The sequence below is a fragment of the Pseudochaenichthys georgianus genome, chromosome 7, assembly GCF_902827115.2.
Source record: "Pseudochaenichthys georgianus chromosome 7, fPseGeo1.2, whole genome shotgun sequence".
Lineage (NCBI taxonomy): Eukaryota > Metazoa > Chordata > Actinopteri > Perciformes > Channichthyidae > Pseudochaenichthys > Pseudochaenichthys georgianus.
The window spans coordinates 40,386,380-40,406,741 of NC_047509.1; the positions used below are offsets into that span (position 1 = coordinate 40,386,380).

The window sequence follows — 20,362 nt, forward strand, 5'->3', positions numbered from 1 at the left end:
GTCATAACAATCGTAAAAGAAAACTCTTATCTGTGAGATTGTTAATGACCCTTTGAGATGTAATCCCTCGGCGTACCTGCTGCTCATATCAAATTGTTTGTGCAACATGTCGTGTTCCTCACGCTGTTCACCTCAGTCACCCCCCCCCCCATCACCCAGGTCCCTGCTGAGCACACACACAGACACACACACATCCTCCCTGCTTCACACCATCACCGTTTGTTTCCATTCAAGTGTTTGGAGCACATGTATTGCCCCCCACCACCCCCACCCCCACCTGACTGTCTTTTATTTGTCACTTTTTTTTCCTCGCTCCCCTGCTTCTCACCGTTCCTATTATCAGTCTCAATCGGCGGTCACGGTTTAGGTAAGCCTTCTGAACAACTTCGTAAAGTAGAGGAACTACTCTACCTCTTCTCTCGGCATGGAGGATAGTGGCACCGGCTTTCAAGACATCCCATTCTCTTTCTTACTCTTTCTCTACCTTTACATCCTCCCATCTAATGTTCCACTTACTGTCATAACTGTTTCTTTTCTTCTCTTTCTCATGTTTAGTTTGCACAGACTAATGGACTAACAGAGTAGGTAGGATGGCATGGTGGAATGGCTAATCTAGTGTTCAGTTCTATATGGGACACTGTATGATAATAACAAGTCATTAGTAACAACATACAAGATGGAAATAACATGACTAGATCTCACCCAACCTCACCCTGGTGTCGTGGTTCTGGAATGTGCATGCTGAATGTTGAGAGGTAGTGTGCGCCTGCTTGTGTCTCGATAAGATCAAATGAATCATAACAAAGATATCTGAATATTCTTCTAAATTCTGAAGGCGCTGGTGTTGGCCCGACCATCCAGATTGGCGAACAGACAGTCATCACAGTGGACGCCAAGGCTGCTGGGAAAGGGAAGGTGACATGTAGCGTGTGCACGCCCGAGGGGGCGGAGCTCGACGTGGACGTTGTTGAAAACGAGGACGGCACATTCGACATCTTCTACACGGCACCGCAGCCTGGCGAGTATGTCATCTGCGTTCGCTTCGGAGGGGAGCACATCCCTAACAGTCCCTTCCAAGTCACGGTGAGTGGATAACAATTATTTTATTCAGTTGGCTGAAAATAAGTCCCTGTTAAGCAGTTTAGTGGAAAAGAAAATGAAGAACAAACAGTCTTAATTTAAGTTGAGTTTTGCAGGAACTTAGTGAACAGCACAGGGACGGGTCCCTGCGGCACACCCTCGGTGACCCATACAATTCCCATTTGGCCTTTCCTACCTTCACACTCTGATCTTATGTGGGTTTGATGAACAGCCAGTTACAGGGCCACAGAAGGTCATCATTGTTAGAGTACACAATGATCTACTAATCAAATATTTTTGATAAATGCCTAAATATTTCACAGTTTAAATTTGTTTTAAGATAACCAAAAATATTTTGTTTCTAATGGCGGTGCTAATTATATAATGGGTGATTTGACATTGTTTTATGTTATTTAACTTGAATTATTATGCACTTCAAAGATGAATGATGTTATATTCCATAGCTCTGACTAAACCATCAAATGGACTTGCCCGATATACACATCTTAGCATGGATCACAGCTCCTTGACGCTGTCTCTCTCTACAGAAGCTCCGTGATTGGTTCCCAATCAACATTTTCTAAATCACTCTGACTGTTTTATTCCCCTCCAATCCCTTCCATCTTTTTGACCCTCTCCACAACCCCTACCTCCCCCTCACCACCTCCCACCCCCCTCAGGCGCTGGAAGGAGCTCCGTCAGACCAGCTCATGCAACAGAGCCAAATCCCCCAGTACTACGCTCAACAGCCCTGGGTACCTAAACCTCTGCCTCCAGCCTCTCATCCCTCTCAAATCATCTTTTGTTCAGCTTCTACCTTCATCTCCTCCTTCCTCTCCTCCCCCTCCTCATCATCATACATGACCTCTTTTCATCAGCCTGCGTCAGTGTGTGCTGTCTCTCATTGCAGGTGTTTTCCTCTGAGGGGACTTTTCTCTCATTTCTCTCCCTACCTTCTAAACAGGTTTCCTTAAACAACATGGACAGTGCAACAGAGCTGCACAATATCGACAATTATTACTATTGCATCTCCAAATCAAGTTTATTCAGCAGCTTGGGAAATATTTCCCATGAAATCTGGAAGTAAAATATTCATCCATCAACCATTGTGCATCCATCTGTTCAGCAGTGCCCTATGTTAACACTTAGAGACAACAGCCATTTTGAGAATGACCAATGTGGGCGTGTCAGCTGCTCCACATTTTACAAAATGGCTAAGTGTGCTTTGTCATGGCCTCCTGACCTACCAGTGTTTTTGTCGTCTCGCAGTGTGTGTCGGTGTCGTCATCCTGACCACGATCAGTCACTCCATCTCATGATTGTCTCATCCCATTCTCTCTGTTGGTGTTTGGAAACTTTGTCCCTCTGTCCTGCGCTGTGTTCATTGTGTCCCCCATGACGTATGCTGCCACTGTAACCCGACTGTCACCATGTCTGACCCCTGCCCTCTGTCTCCCAGGCAACAGACAGACCAATGGGAATGAACGGTCTGGATGTGGCGGGGCTGAGACCATTCGACCTGGTCATCCCATTCACCATCCAGAAGGGAGAGATCACAGGTAAAGGAAGTCACAAGACGTAATGTAGATTTGTGAAATGGGACATCCGAAGCTTTAGAATAGGGACCCAGACACTTAGAAGAAATAATTAAAATATATATCACTTACACATCTAGAGTTGGAGAGAGTCCACATTTATAAGCTAAAAAACAATAACCAAAAAACCTGATAACTGATTGGTCCCAAAACATTAAAGAGGCTCTCTTATGCTTATTGGGGTGTTCCCTTACGTGTAGAGCGTAATATAGGGCTCTAAAAGTAAATGCTCTGCAAAGGCTCACATGTTCCCTCTAAAGGGAGTTTCTCTTGAACATTAAAGCGTGTAGAGGAACATTGAGAGGAGATTTCTGTGCTACGTGTATCTCACAGCAAGTCTCTGTTTTCTGTTTAAGGCGAGGTCCGGATGCCATCAGGTAAGGTGGCCAAGCCTGACATCACGGACAACAAGGACGGCACTGTGACCGTCAAATACGCTCCCACCGAGGCCGGGCTGCACGAGATGGACATCAAATACGACGGCATCCACATCCCCGGTACGACTGACTTCACACGTGTTTGCAATTTAAAAACAGAAATGTTAAAAGATGCGTGAGAAATTATTCTTCTTCTTCTTCTCTTGGCTGCCATTCACAGGAAGTCCCTTACAGTTCTATGTGGACTATATGAACAGCGGCAACGTCAGTGCCTACGGCCCGGGCCTCATCCACGGGACCGTCAACAAGCTTGCCGTCTTCACTGTGAACACCAAAGACGCAGGAGAGGGTATGTAGCACTCACATCTATTCACCCTACAGCTGGGACATGTACACATTTACAACAGCAAAGCCACAGTGCAGGTAACAGGCAAACATAAAATGAGTAGCCTAAGATATACAAAAAAAAGAGGCAAGCACGAGCTAATAAAATAAAAAGTAGCAGCATATTTACAAATATTTTATAGAACATTAATAGGTTGTAAAGAGATGTTGCCCCTCTCTATAGCGGTATGCATCTGACGTGCATACCACAATAACAATTTGACAATGTTTCCATAATTTTGTTTTATTTTCAACGCCCTTACAATTGTACAATAACAACGTAGTAGTAAGGACACATTTAATCACACCTGTTCATATCATGTCTATGCAGGCGGTCTGTCTCTGGCCATCGAGGGTCCATCCAAGGCAGACATCAGTTGTCTTGACAACCAGGACGGGACCTGCACCGTGTCCTACCTGCCCGTCCTGCCTGGAGACTACAGCATCCTCGTCAAATACAACGACAAGCACATCCCCGGCAGTCCCTTCTCCGCCAGGATTACTGGTGAGGTCACCTGTTCTTAGATGCTCCTTTATGAACTGGCAACCCATAGATTATTACACTGTTCACATTTTCGCACGGCGCTAATCCCTGATCTCAGGAGGCGCTTTCACACCGAGTACTTTTCCCAGGAATAGTCCCAGGAACTTTTATTTCCTGGAACTATCTAGTAAATCACGTTCACAACGGAATAAGTCCCCGAGGGAGCCGCTGACGTCACTTCTTCTTCTTCTGCTATGGGTTTACTGGCAGGCCGCAAATCACTTCACGGCGTATACTGCCACCTGAAGTCCCCGGCCGGAAGTCCCCGGAGTTGGGGACTGGCTTCAGTAGAAGCTGCTGGGAGTCCCAGCAGCTTCTACTGAAGCCAGAACGCCAACACCTCCTCATCTCCACCGCTCCCATGTTTTCTTTTGTGTTGCCATAAGTTAGTCTCTCTCCATTGGTGTGCTGTGCTAATGCTAATAATGCTAATGTGAGCAAATAAAATGGCGGCTTCATAACAACTTTTCTGAGTTTTACCGGGCGTGGTTTGCAATTCGCCCTGCCAATCAGACAGTGGAACCTATTTCTCCCCAGGGAAGTCCCTTCTCTAGCAGGGACTAAAAAGGTGTGAAATGGTTAGCAAAAAACGTTTCTAGTTACAGATCTTTTTGGTGAAAACGCAAAATCCCAGGAACTATCGGAACTATTCCTGGGAAAAGTACTCCGGTGTGAAAGCGCCTCTGGAAACCCAGAAGAAGAACCAACTAACCCTTTTGTTACACAGCATCTGGTCATATGCAGAAGGACAATTTAGAATACAAATGTAGTTGATTTGTTAGACACTCGCATAACTAGCAGTTTCTTTTCCTCTCCGATCCTAAGATTTGAATCTCGCTACATATCCGTGAACACATTTAATGCCGGTATAAAACAGTCAATAAAATAGGTTTACTCCAAACCTGTAAATAACCACAATCACAAGAGTTTTTATTTGCGTACAGTTTTAAATGAGCACAAAAAGATAAAGACTGATGGGTCGAGCAGTATGGGACATTGGTTGCAGGCAGACATGGACTAATACACACGGCCGAACACATGATCTCCCCACGAGACCCCAAAAAGCAAAAGTAAAAACACGATGATGCTGACTCGGCAATCCCTGAGTCAAGAAAAGCTAGAGAAGCTGTCTTGCTGCGAGTTGCTATGAATGAGTGGTTCACTGCCCCTGCCAGAGAGCAGACGGAACAGACCTCCTCTCTGAGTGTTTCCGTCCTGCCGTCCTCAGGCGATGACTCCATGAGGATGTCCCATCTGAAGGTGGGCTCCGCCGCAGACATCCCTCTGGACATCGGAGAGTTCGACCTGAGCCAGCTGACCGCCTCCCTGACCACGCCTTCGGGCCGCGAGGAGCCCTGCCTGCTGAAGATGCTGCGTAACGGACATGTTGGTGAGTGTGGGTGTTTGGGGGGGGAATGGACAGGAAGGGTAACCGGGTCACCTTCCTGACCCCCTGTTGGTTTCTCTGCGCAGGCATCTCATTCGTTCCCAAGGAGATCGGAGAGCACTTTGTGAACATCAAGAAGAACGGTCGTCATATTCCCAACAGCCCCATTGCTGTCATGATCAACCAATCGGAGATCGGCGACGCCAGCCGTGTGCGTGTGAGTGGACCGGGCCTCAGCGAGGCCAGGACCTTCGAGCCCGCCGAGTTTATTATCGACACCCGGGACGCAGGTACAGGACTCATTAACACCCCATGTGTGGTTTCATACTTTTAGACTCGACCTGGGCTTTAAAGGCAGAGTCCTACTTTCTGCATCTGTGAGGGTCTGCTTTGTTTCCTTTTACGCAAACATTGTAATCTACATCTGAAGGTCGCTGTTAACAACATTCATTTAATTTGTCTTTAAAGGAAAAGAACAGCCAAATGTCTAGTCCTGCTAACACTGTGCCATGGCGTATGGATCTGTAAAAAAAGCACCAATTATTTTTATAAAAATAATATATAGCTATTTTTTGGATGATCTTGCTTATTAATCTAATTATCAACCAATAATATGCTGTTAATCGTGTTCGCTCTGTTTTAATTCCTGCAAGATCTTCTTAAATAGAATTGTATATTATAATATCAAAACACTGTATTATGATATATGATCCAGCTTTTAGAAATCCATTGTGATTTCATAATGGCCTAAAAAAAAGATATTTAAAGGATAGATGCAGCAGACATGTATGTTGCCTAATATGATTCATATTTGTACCTACTGGTTTACAGTTGTTTAACTTTTGATCATGAACATATTAATCTAACCACCTTTTGAGAGTCTTTAAATATACCTGCAGACAAACATGGACCCTCAATGTGGTATGAATAGATCTGTGACCGCAGTGACGCAGCTTTACTTTGGACTTGAATGCAAAGACGACTAACTTCTGACTCCTGCACTCTTTCTCTTCCACACAGGCTATGGCGGCTTGAGCCTGTCCATCGAGGGGCCCAGTAAGGTGGACATCAACACAGAGGACCAGGAGGACGGCACCTGTAAGATCACCTACTGCCCCACGGAGCCAGGAAACTACATCATCAACATCAAGTTCGCTGACCAACATGTGCCAGGTGCTTGCCTCGAGAACAGCAGAGACCGCAGAGCAGAGTGGAACTGAATGACTAACTCATCCTTCATCATGTGTACAGGGAGCGCCTTCACCGTGAAGGTGACGGGGGAGGGCAGGATGAAGGAGAGCATCACCAGGAAGAGGAGAGCGGCTTCAGTGGCCAACGTGGGCAGCCAGTGTGACCTCAGCCTCAAGATCCCAGGTGGGAACCATCATCTCTGCGGTCATGGCAACTGCATCTTACTTTACAGTTAGACACAGGTGGATGTGCAACTGTCCCAGAAGGGATTATTTCCCTCTACATCTACTGTAGCTAATACAGTGACTATAGAGAAGCACTTACACCATACAACCTCACTTCCATCGAACCGCACAACAACCACAAATATTCCTTTCAAGGTCCCGTGTCACGGCCGTTTCTACTGATCACATTTCCTTGTTGAGGTCGACTAGGATAGATTTATATTGTTCAATGTTCCAAACTCACATTGGTTTCTCACAGCATCTCTGTATAGCATGTTTACTCACTCTCTGTCCTAAACGCCTTGTTGGAGCTACTGCCCCCCCCCCCCCTGTGAGCCTGTGGGCTCTGATTGGTCAGCGCCACAGTTTCGCTGCTGCGAGGCTCCCCCCCCCCCAGCGCGTCACAGTTTCGCCGCAGAGAGAGTGTGTGTGTGAGGAGCTCCACGGATTGGTCATTAGTCACTTGGTTCCCGGAAGAAAACAATGGATAAAGAGAAATGTCCAACGAGGCGTTCAGGGGCAGCAGACAGGTCTGTTCTGTTAGAGTTGTACTCCCTACAGGGTCTACTTTCTGGGTTTGTGACTCTGCAGACCGCTTACATGCAGAAACACCTTCATAACAACAAGGGGATGGGTAATAACTGGAAAAGCATGACATGGGACCTTTAATGAAATACACAATTAGCTTTAAGTATCGTAAGTCGTGCTGGTAGATATTACATTTGGACTAACACAGTCGTGTGTGTGTGTGTGTGTGTGTGTGTGTGTGTGTGTGTGTGTGTGTGTGTGTATATATAGAGATCAGCATAGCGGACATGACGGCGCAGGTCACCAGCCCGTCTGGACAGGTGCACAAGGCTGACATCATGGAGGGGGAGAACAACACCTACTGCATCCGCTTCATACCCACCGAGACCGGTGTGCACACCGTGTGTGTGAAATACAACGGTGCGCACGTGCCCGGGAGCCCGTTCCAGTTCACCGTCGGGCCCTTGGGAGAGGGCGGGGCTCACAAGGTCCGTGCTGGAGGGCCCGGGCTGGAGAGAGCAGAAGCTGGAGTACCAGGTTGGTGTGGAGCTGGATTATTAGTGTGTTGTTGTTGTTGTTGTTGTTGTTTTACACAGTGTAACTGACTGCTTTGGCCCCTGCGTTGTTTGCAGCTGAGTTCAGCATCTGGACGAGGGAGGCTGGTGCCGGGGGCCTCAGTATCGCTGTGGAGGGGCCGAGCAAGGCTGAAATCGCCTTTGAGGACCGCAAGGACGGCTCCAGTGGAGTGTCCTACATTGTGCAGGAGCCGGGTGAGGACAGGCGGGTCAGGGCCGTGGGAAGTAGGGGTGCTGAGGGGGCTGCACCCCCTGATGGAGGGCAGGGAATCTGCACGTGCACAAGATAAAATGGAAATATAAGAAATATAATACAAAAACAATGAATGTTCAGCCTTGATGTAACAACATTCATAATTAAGTAAAGATAACACCCTTTTCAACCCGGTTGCTTTTCCCCTCAGCGGGAGTGATTCATTGTTCGGTCTTTATAATGTCAAGATGGAGTGAAAAATGTCTTTGAATGCCATTTTTTGTTATGTCAAATCAAAACATATTCAATGAAATGTGATGTAAAAGTGAGAAAAGCAGCATGCCCTACTCGGTTGCTGGTTTTCTAATATTGAGTGACTCTGACTTGAACCCGCTCCCCTGCAGGAGACTACGAGGTGTCGATCCGTTTCAACGAGGAGCACATTCCCGACAGCCCCTTCCTCGTGCCCGTGGCCTCGCCCTCAGACGACGCCCGGCGCCTCACTGTTGCCAGTCTTCAGGTGAGGCTCTGAGACACACACACATCCGTGGTCACACACACCGGGCCGCAGTGCACTGACTCCAATGCAGCAGCAGCAGCAGCAGATCAGAACGTTCCTCTTAACGGTATCAGATGAAACGAGTCTAGTTGTAAACACATGAATAGTGTGGAGTTGGGAACCATGTAATGTTTAAAAGGAGCTGTCCTAGTTAAAGCTTTACGCAGAGTAGTGACTGTTAGCGGGCCAAGGTGCCGAAGAGCTGCTGCTGCTGCTGCTGCGTTGTGAGGCAGTGTGAGGGCTTCTGGGAAACAAGAGGACTGTGTGTGTTTCTCGTGCCTCATTCTAAAGGCTGCCAACAGCCTCCCCTCTAAAGATGGTGCAGGGAGCTAAAGGGTTAAAGAGGTCTCACATGGGCTACTGTCCTCCCTTGCTGTTCTTTCTCATATATACAACTCTAAAGAGAGAATTCATTCAGTATACAAACACGAAGAAACATCAACAAATTAGAAATTAATACCAAGTAAACCATCAATGTACTAAGTTAAAATCATCCTAAATATCTCTCATAATATTAACTTACTGTGAGTATTTATATTTGTATTGTGCATAACTTTTTTTCAATTATTTTCTTTTGGGTAATGGGCCTCTATTTGCACTGAGTGTCTTCACCTGCGTGGACATATCCACAGAGCTGGGTGAGGTGGCCTTACTCTGCTATCAAAATATAAATCATTTCGTATCTCCATTCTTATTTGGAAATACAATAAAATAAAATAGCCTATATAACCACCTATTTTGAACATAATTGTTTCAAGTGAAATGGTATTGCAAAATAAATATCTAGCTCCATGTATGCACAATTTATTGAGGGCATTGAACTGTAAAACAAGAACTCTAGACACAAACTGCAATCTTCAAAATATTTTTATGAATAATTACAGAAACCCCTAAATTGACTTTCTAATTGGCTCATTCTCACAAAAAACTCAATTTAGCTTTCTTTGTTCTCTTCTGTTTCTCACACACACACACACACACACACACACACACACACACACACACACACACACACACACACACACACACACACACACACACACACACACACACCCCCCTCTGCTGTCCGTCTCTGCACAGCCCTCCTCTTTAGCCCTGTTAGCATCCTCCAGGTAAGGTCAACAGTAGTAGAGCTATGTGAATATGATGCTGTGGTGACCATGCATGGAGACGGTGTTCAGTAACAGCGTACTGAGTACTTCGCTGAGTGTGTGAGTCTGTGTTGTCGAGCAGGAGTCGGGTCTGAAGGTGAACCAGCCGGCATCGTTTGCCGTCAGCCTGAACGGGGCGAAGGGTGTGATCGATGCCAAGGTGCACAGCCCATCTGGAGCTCTGGAGGAATGCTGCGTTACTGAGATCGACCAAGGTAACAGCTGCCTGAGCCCCTGCAGGGCCGCACACTGACATGGCCCTCACACTGACATGGCCCTCACACTGACATGGCCCTCACACTGACATGGCCCTCACACTGACATGGCCCGCACACTGACATGGCCCGCACACTGACATGGCCGCACACTGACATGGCCCGCACACTGACATGGCCCGCACACTGACATGGCCGCACACTGACATGGCCCGCACACTGACATGGCCGCACACTGACATGGCCCTCACACTAACACTAATGGCGCATTTCCACTGCAGGGCCTCGCTCGGCTTAGTACGGTATAGTTAGGCCTGGTTAGGCCAGACTCACTTTATGCTGCGTTTCCATTACAGTTTAGTGGCTGCGGCAGTAACTATAGTAACGCAGTGTAGGCGGAACCATGACGTCATCTTCAATGCGAAACACAAAACCAACATCAGCCGTTAGCTGTTAGCACTCAGAGCTCACAGCTCCTCATATCTGTTCAGAAACTAGACACAAGTTAAACAAGTACAAACCACAGACTGTCTGTGTCATGGTGAATACAGTCGCTGGTTTATTTATGTCTGTAGGCCGTTGTTGTGAGTGTGGATGGTCGGAGCATATGCTGCGTTAGCTTAGCCGATCTCCATTCAGAAAACACGCGTTTTAAAAGGTGTTTCGCCTGCCGTCTGTCTGCAGACTTGTCAAAGCATTAATTCAGCTAGCCGGTACTATGCCTAGTGGAAACGCAACCAAAATATGGGCCGTGCACGGCACGCTTAAACCGCGCTCCGTGCTGTAGTGGAAATGCGCCATAACACGGCCCCTGCATACATCAGGGACTGCCTTTCATGTTATAACCCTAAAATGCCTTTTCCTAAATTGTTTCGCAAGAAATATCCTTGAAAAGTAAAAAATTACTTTTTTATTTTTGGCACATTTTTTATTGTTTATGGTTTCGGATCTAACTCTTCCTTTTTTGTTTTCATAACTTGTATTTAACTATGTTTCTTACTTTTTATGTTTACTCATTATTTGTTGTATGTATCATGTCTTGCTTTGTGAAGCACTTGGGCTGCATCTCGCATTAAAGTTGTTATTAATAATATAAAGGCACATATCATGCATCTCCCCTCTATCCTCTAGACAAGTACGCAGTCCGCTTCATCCCCAGAGAGAACGGCCTCTATCTGATTGATGTGAAGTTCAATGGTAGTCACATCCCCGGCAGTCCGTTTAAGATCCGGGTCGGAGAGACGGGCCAGGCCGGAGACCCTGGCATGGTGTCGGCTTACGGAGCCGGACTGGAGGGAGGGACCACAGGTAACACACTGCCCCTCATTACACAACGCCAAACCTCCTGTTGTCCCCATGGTCACCTCCACCCCCCCTGCTCTGTCTCCAGGAACGGCATGTGAATTTGTGGTGAATACAAGCAAGGCGGGCCCCGGAGCGTTGGCTGTGACAATCGACGGGCCCTCCAAGGTGAAGATGGACTGTGTGGAGTGCCCAGAGGGCTACAGGGTCACATACACCCCCATGGCCCCTGGTAACTATCTAATTTCCATCAAATACGGCGGTCCTTACCACATCGGCGGAAGCCCCTTCAAAGCCAAGATCACCGGTGAGGAGTCTTTTAGATTTTCAGGCAAATGAATACATTTAGAACCTGCAAAAAAGATTTGAATTTAAATATCCGCAAAATGACCTTTCACTCCCTTCTCCGTCTTCCAGGTTCCAAGCTGGTGTCCAGCCACAGTATGCACGAAACCTCTTCAGTCATGGTGGACCCTCTGACCCGGGCCATCAGCTGTTCTCAGCCGGGGGCCCCCACCCAGTCAGACGCCAGCAAGGTGGTGGCCAAGGGCACGGGCCTGACCAAGGCCTACGTCGGCCAGAAAAACAGCTTCAGTGTCGACTGCAGCAAAGCAGGTGTGTGACGGTGTGGTTAGCTAGTCATTTCATATGCTCCCCCTCCCCAGGAATGATGTGTTGGGACAGTGTTTGTGTCTGGATCCTGAGCACAGAACATACTAGTGTGAATCGGATCATCTGTGGGTGGAATCTTTTCTTGATATCCCTGAATGCAGAAGCAAAAGTGCCGTTCAATTGACCCACAGACAATGTTATGGGACTCAAATTGAAAAGGCACAAGCTTAGATGGTCAAAAGTTGATATGACCTCAAAAAACACAATGAGCCCCTTCTAAAAAATAATAATTATGACAATTATTTTAGACAAACGTACGCAAACCGCAACTTGCCTGGTTGGTGGAGGCATACATCCAGTAAGTCTAGTTTAAAGAAAGGACATTGTTAAGCTGAGGGGAAATCATGTGAATATATTTAGCCAACATATTTTCCCATCAAGACTCGAGGCACACATAATATAAGGGAACAGTATCATGCTAACGCAACGTTTAAAATGGTTTCCGTGTTTTCATTTATTGTCAGTCAGTATAGCACTGAAGGAATGAGTAGTAAGACTTGGAAATGAGTTAGCATGTTAGCACTTATTTGGTTAACACAAGCTCAAGATACTTTCATGTTTTGTTCTACAACATAGTTTTCCAACCAAAAATCCCACTGGTGAATATATGAAGCTTCTACTTGTCATAAAAACAGCAGTTGCTAACAAGTGGCTAAATGAGACTACTAAACGTCGTCACACGAGCATTAGCCAACTTTAGCTTAGCGGTGGTGACGCGCAGCAATGTGACTTTTGGTGATTGCATTAAGGCTTCATGAATCATTAACGTGGTGTTAATATGTGGAGATTATCATGCTGAACTTTGTATAAATGTTATAAACTGAGTTTATTTTTGGATAATGTCTAAATCCTATGGAATAATCCCGTAGTGTTTCGTGGCGTGAGCCCTTGTGATGCTAACCTCCGGGTCGGCCTTCAACACTGTCACCATGCACTACTCAATACTAAGCTAAGACTAATGTATGTATTTGTCTGTGTCCATCCACAGGGCGTAACATGCTCCTGGTCGGTGTGGACGGGCCCAAAGTCCCCTGTGAGGAGATCCTCGTGAAACATTTGGGCAGCCGCATGTACAACGTGAGCTACCAGCTGAAGGAGAAGGGAGAGTACATCCTGGTGGTGAAGTGGGGAGATGACCACATCCCCGGCAGCCCCTACCACATTACTGTCTGACAATCACAAACGTATACCACTGTTTAAAACAACTGCAATTCTATCTAGAGTCTAACCGATAATTGTTTACAAGTCCCTCCCGTGTTACAAATTAAGATTTCTGGCTTTCTTGTGTGTCTTATTTTATAACATTTCTACCAACTACAAAATAAACCCTCGCATCAGTTTACCCTCGGCCAGATCTCTGTTTTTCCAACAAGTTTTCACATCATCGCTGGATTTCCCAAAGATGAATGCATGGACACATTTTCCTGTCTTTATGGTCATTTCTTGTTCTTCTGCCAATCACATCATTAAATAAAGTGAGGGAGGGATTGCAAAAAGATGTACCTTTTTTATATTATGGTCAGCCATACAATTGTGCCTTATTTTTTTTTTTTCATTTTCAGTCATGGACACAAGTTGACATTAGCAGATAGTCTGAATTGTGTACAGTGACAGGATAGCTTAGCGTCGTGTAGCAGCAGTAGATTGTGAGCCCAGCGCTGGATGGACGGTTACTGTTTACACTGGAGGAGCTACCCTTACACACATTAATAATGAACAATGAGAGCACCTGAACCAAAGTGTGTCAGAAGTAAGATTTGACATACCATGGCACACTTCGATCTAAGATCTTTAATTGTCCATATACAAGTCAGATGAAACGCTCGGCACTGGTCCGGTCCACTTCAGCATGTGGTTTTCATGATGCTCTTCTACTAACCCCGTCGTTTTACCTGCTGCTAGTGTGATCCAGTTTGAGGCACTGCTGTTCTTAAAGCCGTAATATGGATTAGAATAGAAAGTAACCTGCTTAGATTTAAGAAAAGGCCACATGTATGTGAAGTCATTTAACTAAAGCTTACTCGTGGTTTATCTCACATGCTTTGTGTGTTTTAATGGGACACAACATGTGATCTGCATGTTCATTAAAAACGCTTTTGATACAGGAAGCCTCTGATTCAGATTGAAGATCAACGTGATGTGTTCGCGGTGGTTCACCTTCGAGTATGGAATAAATTAAAAGGTTAAAAAGGGAAGTACTTAAAAAAGTTGTGTTTGACAGAATGGCTGAAGATGATGTGCCGAATGTCGCGAAAACTCGAAGACCAAAAACAAAAGAGCCACTCCCCCCACCCCCCCCTTATCTTTCCTGCTCGCTTTGTGCATAGTCTATCTTTCAGAACAAAAAAATGAATCTTGTCATAATAAATAAAAAAAGCTTTAAAAGTGTTTGTAAGACAGTATTTTCATACACAATAAAGTTGTCTAAGTATTTTTTTGTCAATGAAATGGCTGTTTCTTTCTTTAGCATTTCCATCAAAGCCCTATTCTGCTGATGTTCAGGTCTATATCAGTATGCAGTGTCTCTACTTCAAAGAGTCCTCTCCTGCTGATGTTCAGGTGTATATCAGTATGCAGTGTCTCTACTTCAAAGAGTCCTCTCCTGCTGATGTTCAGGTGTATATCAGTATGTAGTGTCTCTACTTCAAAGAGTCCTCTCCTGCTGATGTTCAGGTGTATATCAGTATGTAGTGTCTCTACTTTAAAGAGTCCTCTCCTGCTGATGTTCAGGTGTATATCAGTATGTAGTGTCTCTACTTTAAAGAGTGCTCTCCTGCTGATGTTCAGGTGTATATCAGTATGTAGTGTCTCTACTTTAAAGAGTCCTCTCCTGCTGATGTTCAGGTGTATATCAGTATGTAGTGTCTCTACTTTAAAGAGTCCTCTCCTGCTGATGTTCAGGTGTGTATCAGTATGTAGTGTCTCTACTTTAAAGAGTCCTCTCCTGCTGATGTTCAGGTGTATATCAGTATGTAGTGTCTCTACTTTAAAGAGTCCTCTCCTGCTGATGTTCAGGTGTATATCAGTATGTAGTGTCTCTACTTTAAAGAGTCCTCTCCTGCTGATGTTCAGGTGTATATCAGTATGTAGTGTCTCTACTTTAAAGAGTCCTCTCCTGCTGATGTTCAGGTGTATATCAGTATGTAGTGTCTCTACTTTAAAGAGTCCTCTCCTGCTGATATTCAGGTGTATATCAGTATGTAGTGTCTCTACTTTAAAGAGTCCTCTCCTGCTAATGTTCAGGTGTATATCAGTATGTAGTGTCTCTACTTTAAAGAGTCCTCTCCTGCTGATGTTCAGGTGTATATCAGTATGTAGTGTCTCTACTTTAAAGAGTCCTCTCCTGCTGATGTTCAGGTGTATATCAGTATGTAGTGTCTCTACTTTAAAGAGTCCTCTCCTGCTGATGTTCAGGTGTATATCAGTATGTAGTGTCTCTACTTTAAAGAGTCCTCTCCTGCTGATGTCCAGGTGTATATCAGTATGTAGTGTCTCTACTTTAAAGAGTCCTCTCCTGCTGATGTTCAGGTGTATATCAGTATGTAGTGTCTCTACTTTAAAGAGTCCTCTCCTGCTGATGTTCAGGTGTATATCAGTATGTAGTGTCTCTACTTTAAAGAGTCCTCTCCTGCTGATGTTCAGGTGTATATCAGTATGTAGTGTCTCTACTTTAAAGAGTCCTCTCCTGCTGATGTTCAGGTGTATATCAGTATGTAGTGTCTCTAATGTCTCCATGCTTTAATGTTCAGAAAGCTCTTTATTTTTCTCATACTGCCTGTGCTGCAGCACCTCTTTTCCCCCTCTGTCTGAAACCAGAGCCCAGTCTGTTCTGATTGGTTAGCTGGCCGTCTCTGTTGTGATTGGTCAACCGCGAGACCCTTAGACTATCACGTACAATGTGTTGGAACACTAGCCAGTAACGTGCACAAAAACCTACAGGAAAGGGAGAACGATAAAAAGCAGAATAGGGCCTCTTTAAATAAATGAATGAATATATTAAAATTCTTAATCGTGCATAACAGATGATTATACATTTGAAAAAAGGTCTCATAGTAGTGTGTGAAACCTGTCATTTCTTAATCGTTCAGTGTTTCTCTCTAAATGTTCTCAACAGTAACCGTGGTGAATCACAGAGTAAGAATGGGACGAATGTGTGAATTACAGTAAAGTCTGGAACCAGTCTGCAGCCAACGCCCTTCCTGGAAAACTCCAACTCCTTATTAGGCCTGACCCTCCTCCTCCAGAGGCCGCTGTCGGAGCAGGAATCTGACCTAGACACAGCAGAGTTCACAGCATTGTTGAACAGGCGTGCCTTATTTATGCTGCCATAATATTGAATTACATAATTTAGACCAACCTTCTTTACCCAAGAGGAAGTAACTACATACGGTATGCTAAATTAACTATTCAACTACAGAGTCATTTCTCATGTCATTCTTGAACTGGTGTTTTTCATAAAGATTAATAAAGAAATCTCTGTAAATGAGGTTGATACCGATTACAGCAATATTACATCATTCTGAGCAGCTGCTTTTATCATAATACTTCCTTCTAAGGTCAGTTGCTGGTTTTGGATCAGACGAACGCCCCAGAAAGATGCAGTGGCAGATTGTAACTGTCTGTCCAGGTGAAAAAAAACAACTTTCAAAACCGAAGGCATTATGTACAAACTGTTAAATTAATTGTTGAAACTTTCTATTGATTTGAATATGAAATAGACCTCCATAATGAATTAGTACCGTTTAGAGGACATTACTTAACATTGCAATGTGGCTCTTCAACAACTAAAACAGTCAACTGTTTAAAAATAGAGATGTCTAATTAAAATAAATAATGCCAAAGGTTTATCCCAACCACATACAGAGGTCTGGGTCGAGACCTGAATTTCCTAAAATCTTAGAAAAAAGCCAATGAGCCGCCTCTCAGTCAAGTTCAGTTTAGTTTATTGTATTTGGTTTAGTTGTCGGGGACCATGTACAAAAAGAACATACATCTCCTGGGCAGGTCAACACAAAATACAGCATATAATTCCATAACAACATTGTATCACATAACATATTTCATACACATGCGCTAAAACTAATACACATACATAAAAGGGCACTAAACAGGGCAATTGATCAGGTTTGTTCCAATGGAAGGGCACAGTGGATGGCGCTATATTTTCTCTGAAAGAAGGGCCCTTTGCCACGTTTTCTCCTCCACAGAATTATCCAAGAGGGCTGCTTTTTTTAAATGGGGAATCGTGGGACTATACATGTGTACTTTTAACAACATTTGTATCATAAACATAAACTTTAAATCTGAAGAAAATCTGTCAGGCCTTTTTCACTTCTCAAAGAAGAAAAGCATGTGCTAGTAATCGAATTAACTTGGCTATGTTAGATTCAAGTGTGTTGCCAGCTTCATAGTGTGTGCTATGAACATAACCACTAGTGAAGCAGCTAAATGGAATTCAGCCATTATTTCTTGTTTTATTTACGTGGGTGGGGGAAGATATAAGTAAAAGTAGAACCAAAGTGAAGGAATGCTCTAGTCCTGAAAAAAGGACAAAAGTATTAGCATCAAAATATACTTATAGCATCAACATTAAAAGTACTCATTTTGCAAAATGGCCCATTTTCAGAATTATACATAGGCCTACTCACGGCATTTCGTGTTATAGTCACAAAATGTATCTATTGAATCGTGTTCACCAACACAATTTCCCCCTTTTTTTCATGTCACACAGAACGATTTTAAAAGCAATGTAAACAATAACAAATTAGAAGGAAAAAAAGATTTGAAAAAATACAGATTTCAGTATCCTGAGGCTCTGAGCCCCATTTCTTTTCCTCACGGACGGCAAGAAAAGTCCGATATTATACGATTTAAAATAAAAACAATAATCGTGGCTTGATATTGAGTAAGAACATGTTTTTATGAACCCCACAGCTTCCGGTCTTCCAAGACCCGACCGGACAAAAAGACGCAGGCACGAAATATACTACCAATAGAAATACATTGCTTTTAAAATATTTTTCTTTTAAAAAAAAAAAAAAAGAAGGGGGAAATCGTGCTGATGAACACGAATCAATGGATTAATTTTGTGACTATAACACGAAATGCCGTGAGACTGGGTTGGCCTACTACATGTTTTATATTGTAGTAATCACTAATGAACTAATTAACATAATTCACTCATGGAACTACAGGTTGGGGGTATTGTTTATAAATAGTTGCTTTATTGGAAAGCTTGTGAATTTACTCCAGGTGTAACTAAAGTCTAATTTAAGTCTGTAAAGTAACTAAAGGTAGCCTATTAAATAAATGTACTGGGGTAAAAGTACACCATTTACCTCTGAATCTTAGTGAAGTAAAAGTACAAAGTCTTAAATGGAATTACTCAAGTAAAGTACAAGTACCTCAAACGTGTATACAGTAGCCTATATACGGTATACCCCTGCATGGGTTTCATACTTTGGCACGTTAAAAAGTCGTGAAAAAGACTGGTAGTAATCCATTAAATAGGCTCCACTCTGCGTATTTCGGTACTCTTGGATACCACATAATTATTCTGTGTATAAGCTAAAGAAGCAGTGGACTCTTTCCAGAAGGAAATGCGCAGTTCCACCGAGGAGGAGGAGGAGGAGGCTCGTAGTTCTGAAGGTGTGCCAAGAAACGTCCTACGGATGTGCCTCAGCGACAGCTACACCCACTCCTACTCCCTGCTCCACAGCAGCTGCTTTACACTCTTTTCAACTCGTTTGTCTTTTCAAAGGTAAGATACACTTACTTTAACGTTAAGCTTGAAGAACTATTTCTTCCCCTTTTTAATCGCGTGCGTTTTAGACGCGTGCAAGATTTTTTTTTAAAAAGCCGCGAAGTTTTATGTGGTTATCAGCTTTGAGAGGTTATGGCCAGACAGTGGCCGAGGTGTAGCAGGGAATAAAAGGGCGGGACAGAGTACTTCAAATGTTTTCTTCACTGTGGGCGCAGTGTCCGTCCACTCGGTTTCTGTGTGTTCCAGTGCTGTCATGTAACCAAGTACATTCACTACTAAGTAAAACATTTTAATTGTATTTTTAGATGTTGCTACTTTATACTTTTACTTCACTACATTTTGTAGGCAAATGTTGTACTTCTTACTCCACTACATTTATTTGACATAACAGTGGTGGAAGAAGTAGTCAGAAGTCAGATATTTAACACAAGTAAAAGTGGAAATAATACAGTGGAAAAATACTGTTATAAAAGTCCTGCATAGAAAATCTTATCTTTGTAAAAGTATGCAAGTATTTGCATGAAAATATACATAAAGTACAAAAGCAAATTCGTAATTAGTGTGCGTAATATCCAATTTTAGAATTATATATATATTCATTTACTGAATTATGATTATCCATGCATTAATGTGCATGTGTTCATCTCTGCTGGTAAAGGTGGAGCTAATTGAATGCTGCTAGCCATGTAGTGTAGACATGAATTCAAATAAACCCCACTTGGTGCTTAAAAATAGCCATTTTGCATTACGCATACTTCTGGTAAAGTATTTTTTTATGCTAATACTTTTTTACTTTTACTTAAGTACAATTTTGGATGCTGGACTTTTACTTGTAACTGAGTATTTGTACACTGTAGTATTGCTACTTTTACCTTAGTAAATAATGTGAGTACTTCTTCCACCTCATGTTTTCTACTTATCTGTTTGTACATATCTCTCTGATCCTCTATCCGTCCCTGGGTCTGTCTGCAGATGCCTTTGAGAGAGAAAAGTGACGAGGAGCTCAGCAAGTTGCTCTCTGAGCATGGCATCAAACATGGACCAATAGTCGGTAAGAACGTTCCCACATTACTGACATAATGATGTTTAACTAGTGGTAAGTGTTATTATACCATTATGATAATTGTGATAGAGAGAAAAAAGATGATGGCCGACAGACACAATGACAGCCTCAATGAGTTCACTGTCCATTGCACAGACCAACATACTGTAGTATTCACAGTTTGCACAGCAATGTTTAACATATTTTTCTAGTTGCTCATGTTTACCTTTTGAGTAATCATCTGTTTTATTCCCTAAACTACATCTAATTAAAGATTAGATATAATCAAACTCCTAATCCATATTCATAAAACACATATTCATTTGACTTTTTCACATGATGAAGCATTTTTAATCTAAATGTGCGGTCGGATAATCCAAAAACCAGCTCCTAACGTCTAACCCTATCGTCTATTCCTTGACCTCTGAGTGAAACGTGAAGGGAAAAAAGAATTGGAATTTTTTTTGGGGGGAAAAGTCCAACTTTTGAAGGCCCGATTTTCCAACGCTGTGCATGCAGTCGGCGTTGGACTGAAGTACCGGAGACCATACACGGTTTTGAAAACTTCTGTCACGTAGTG

At 43.6% G+C, this 20,362-nt stretch overlaps 1 protein-coding gene and 1 long non-coding RNA gene across 6 annotated transcripts in view; both read left to right on the forward strand.

The window, feature by feature from the left end:
• The window catches only part of flna (filamin A, alpha (actin binding protein 280)), a 55,010-nt gene extending 40,600 nt beyond the window's left edge, over positions 1 to 14,410 (forward strand). The window contains exons 31-49 of one of the 4 annotated variants that reach the window (XM_071203856.1): positions 344 to 367; positions 836 to 1,083; positions 1,761 to 1,835; positions 2,540 to 2,639; positions 3,032 to 3,172; positions 3,273 to 3,401; positions 3,768 to 3,941; positions 5,209 to 5,370; positions 5,454 to 5,657; positions 6,388 to 6,540; positions 6,619 to 6,741; positions 7,581 to 7,847; positions 7,943 to 8,080; positions 8,483 to 8,598; positions 9,871 to 10,003; positions 11,135 to 11,311; positions 11,394 to 11,612; positions 11,723 to 11,920; positions 12,966 to 14,410. In XM_071203856.1, coding sequence (XP_071059957.1) covers positions 344 to 367; positions 836 to 1,083; positions 1,761 to 1,835; positions 2,540 to 2,639; positions 3,032 to 3,172; positions 3,273 to 3,401; positions 3,768 to 3,941; positions 5,209 to 5,370; positions 5,454 to 5,657; positions 6,388 to 6,540; positions 6,619 to 6,741; positions 7,581 to 7,847; positions 7,943 to 8,080; positions 8,483 to 8,598; positions 9,871 to 10,003; positions 11,135 to 11,311; positions 11,394 to 11,612; positions 11,723 to 11,920; positions 12,966 to 13,150 — 2,966 coding nt within the window. In that variant the 3' untranslated portion in view covers positions 13,151 to 14,410. The remainder of the gene's footprint in view (positions 1 to 343; positions 368 to 835; positions 1,084 to 1,760; positions 1,836 to 2,539; positions 2,640 to 3,031; positions 3,173 to 3,272; positions 3,402 to 3,767; positions 3,942 to 5,208; positions 5,371 to 5,453; positions 5,658 to 6,387; positions 6,541 to 6,618; positions 6,742 to 7,580; positions 7,848 to 7,942; positions 8,081 to 8,482; positions 8,599 to 9,870; positions 10,004 to 11,134; positions 11,312 to 11,393; positions 11,613 to 11,722; positions 11,921 to 12,965) is intronic. The other 3 variants (XM_034086662.2, XM_034086661.2, XM_034086663.2) reach the window with 3 other exon arrangements.
• Positions 14,411 to 16,338: 1,928 nt separating this feature from the next.
• On the forward strand, positions 16,339 to 20,083 carry LOC117449988 (uncharacterized). Of its 2 annotated transcripts, XR_004552535.2 has the most exons (4): positions 16,340 to 16,366; positions 16,534 to 16,604; positions 18,571 to 18,737; positions 19,713 to 20,083. It is a non-coding gene; the product is annotated as an uncharacterized lncRNA (long non-coding RNA). The 2 variants fall into 2 exon arrangements; XR_004552536.2 differs by lacking the exon at positions 16,534 to 16,604 and having other exon boundaries at positions 16,339 to 16,366; positions 19,713 to 20,071.
• Positions 20,084 to 20,362: the final 279 nt, after the last annotated feature.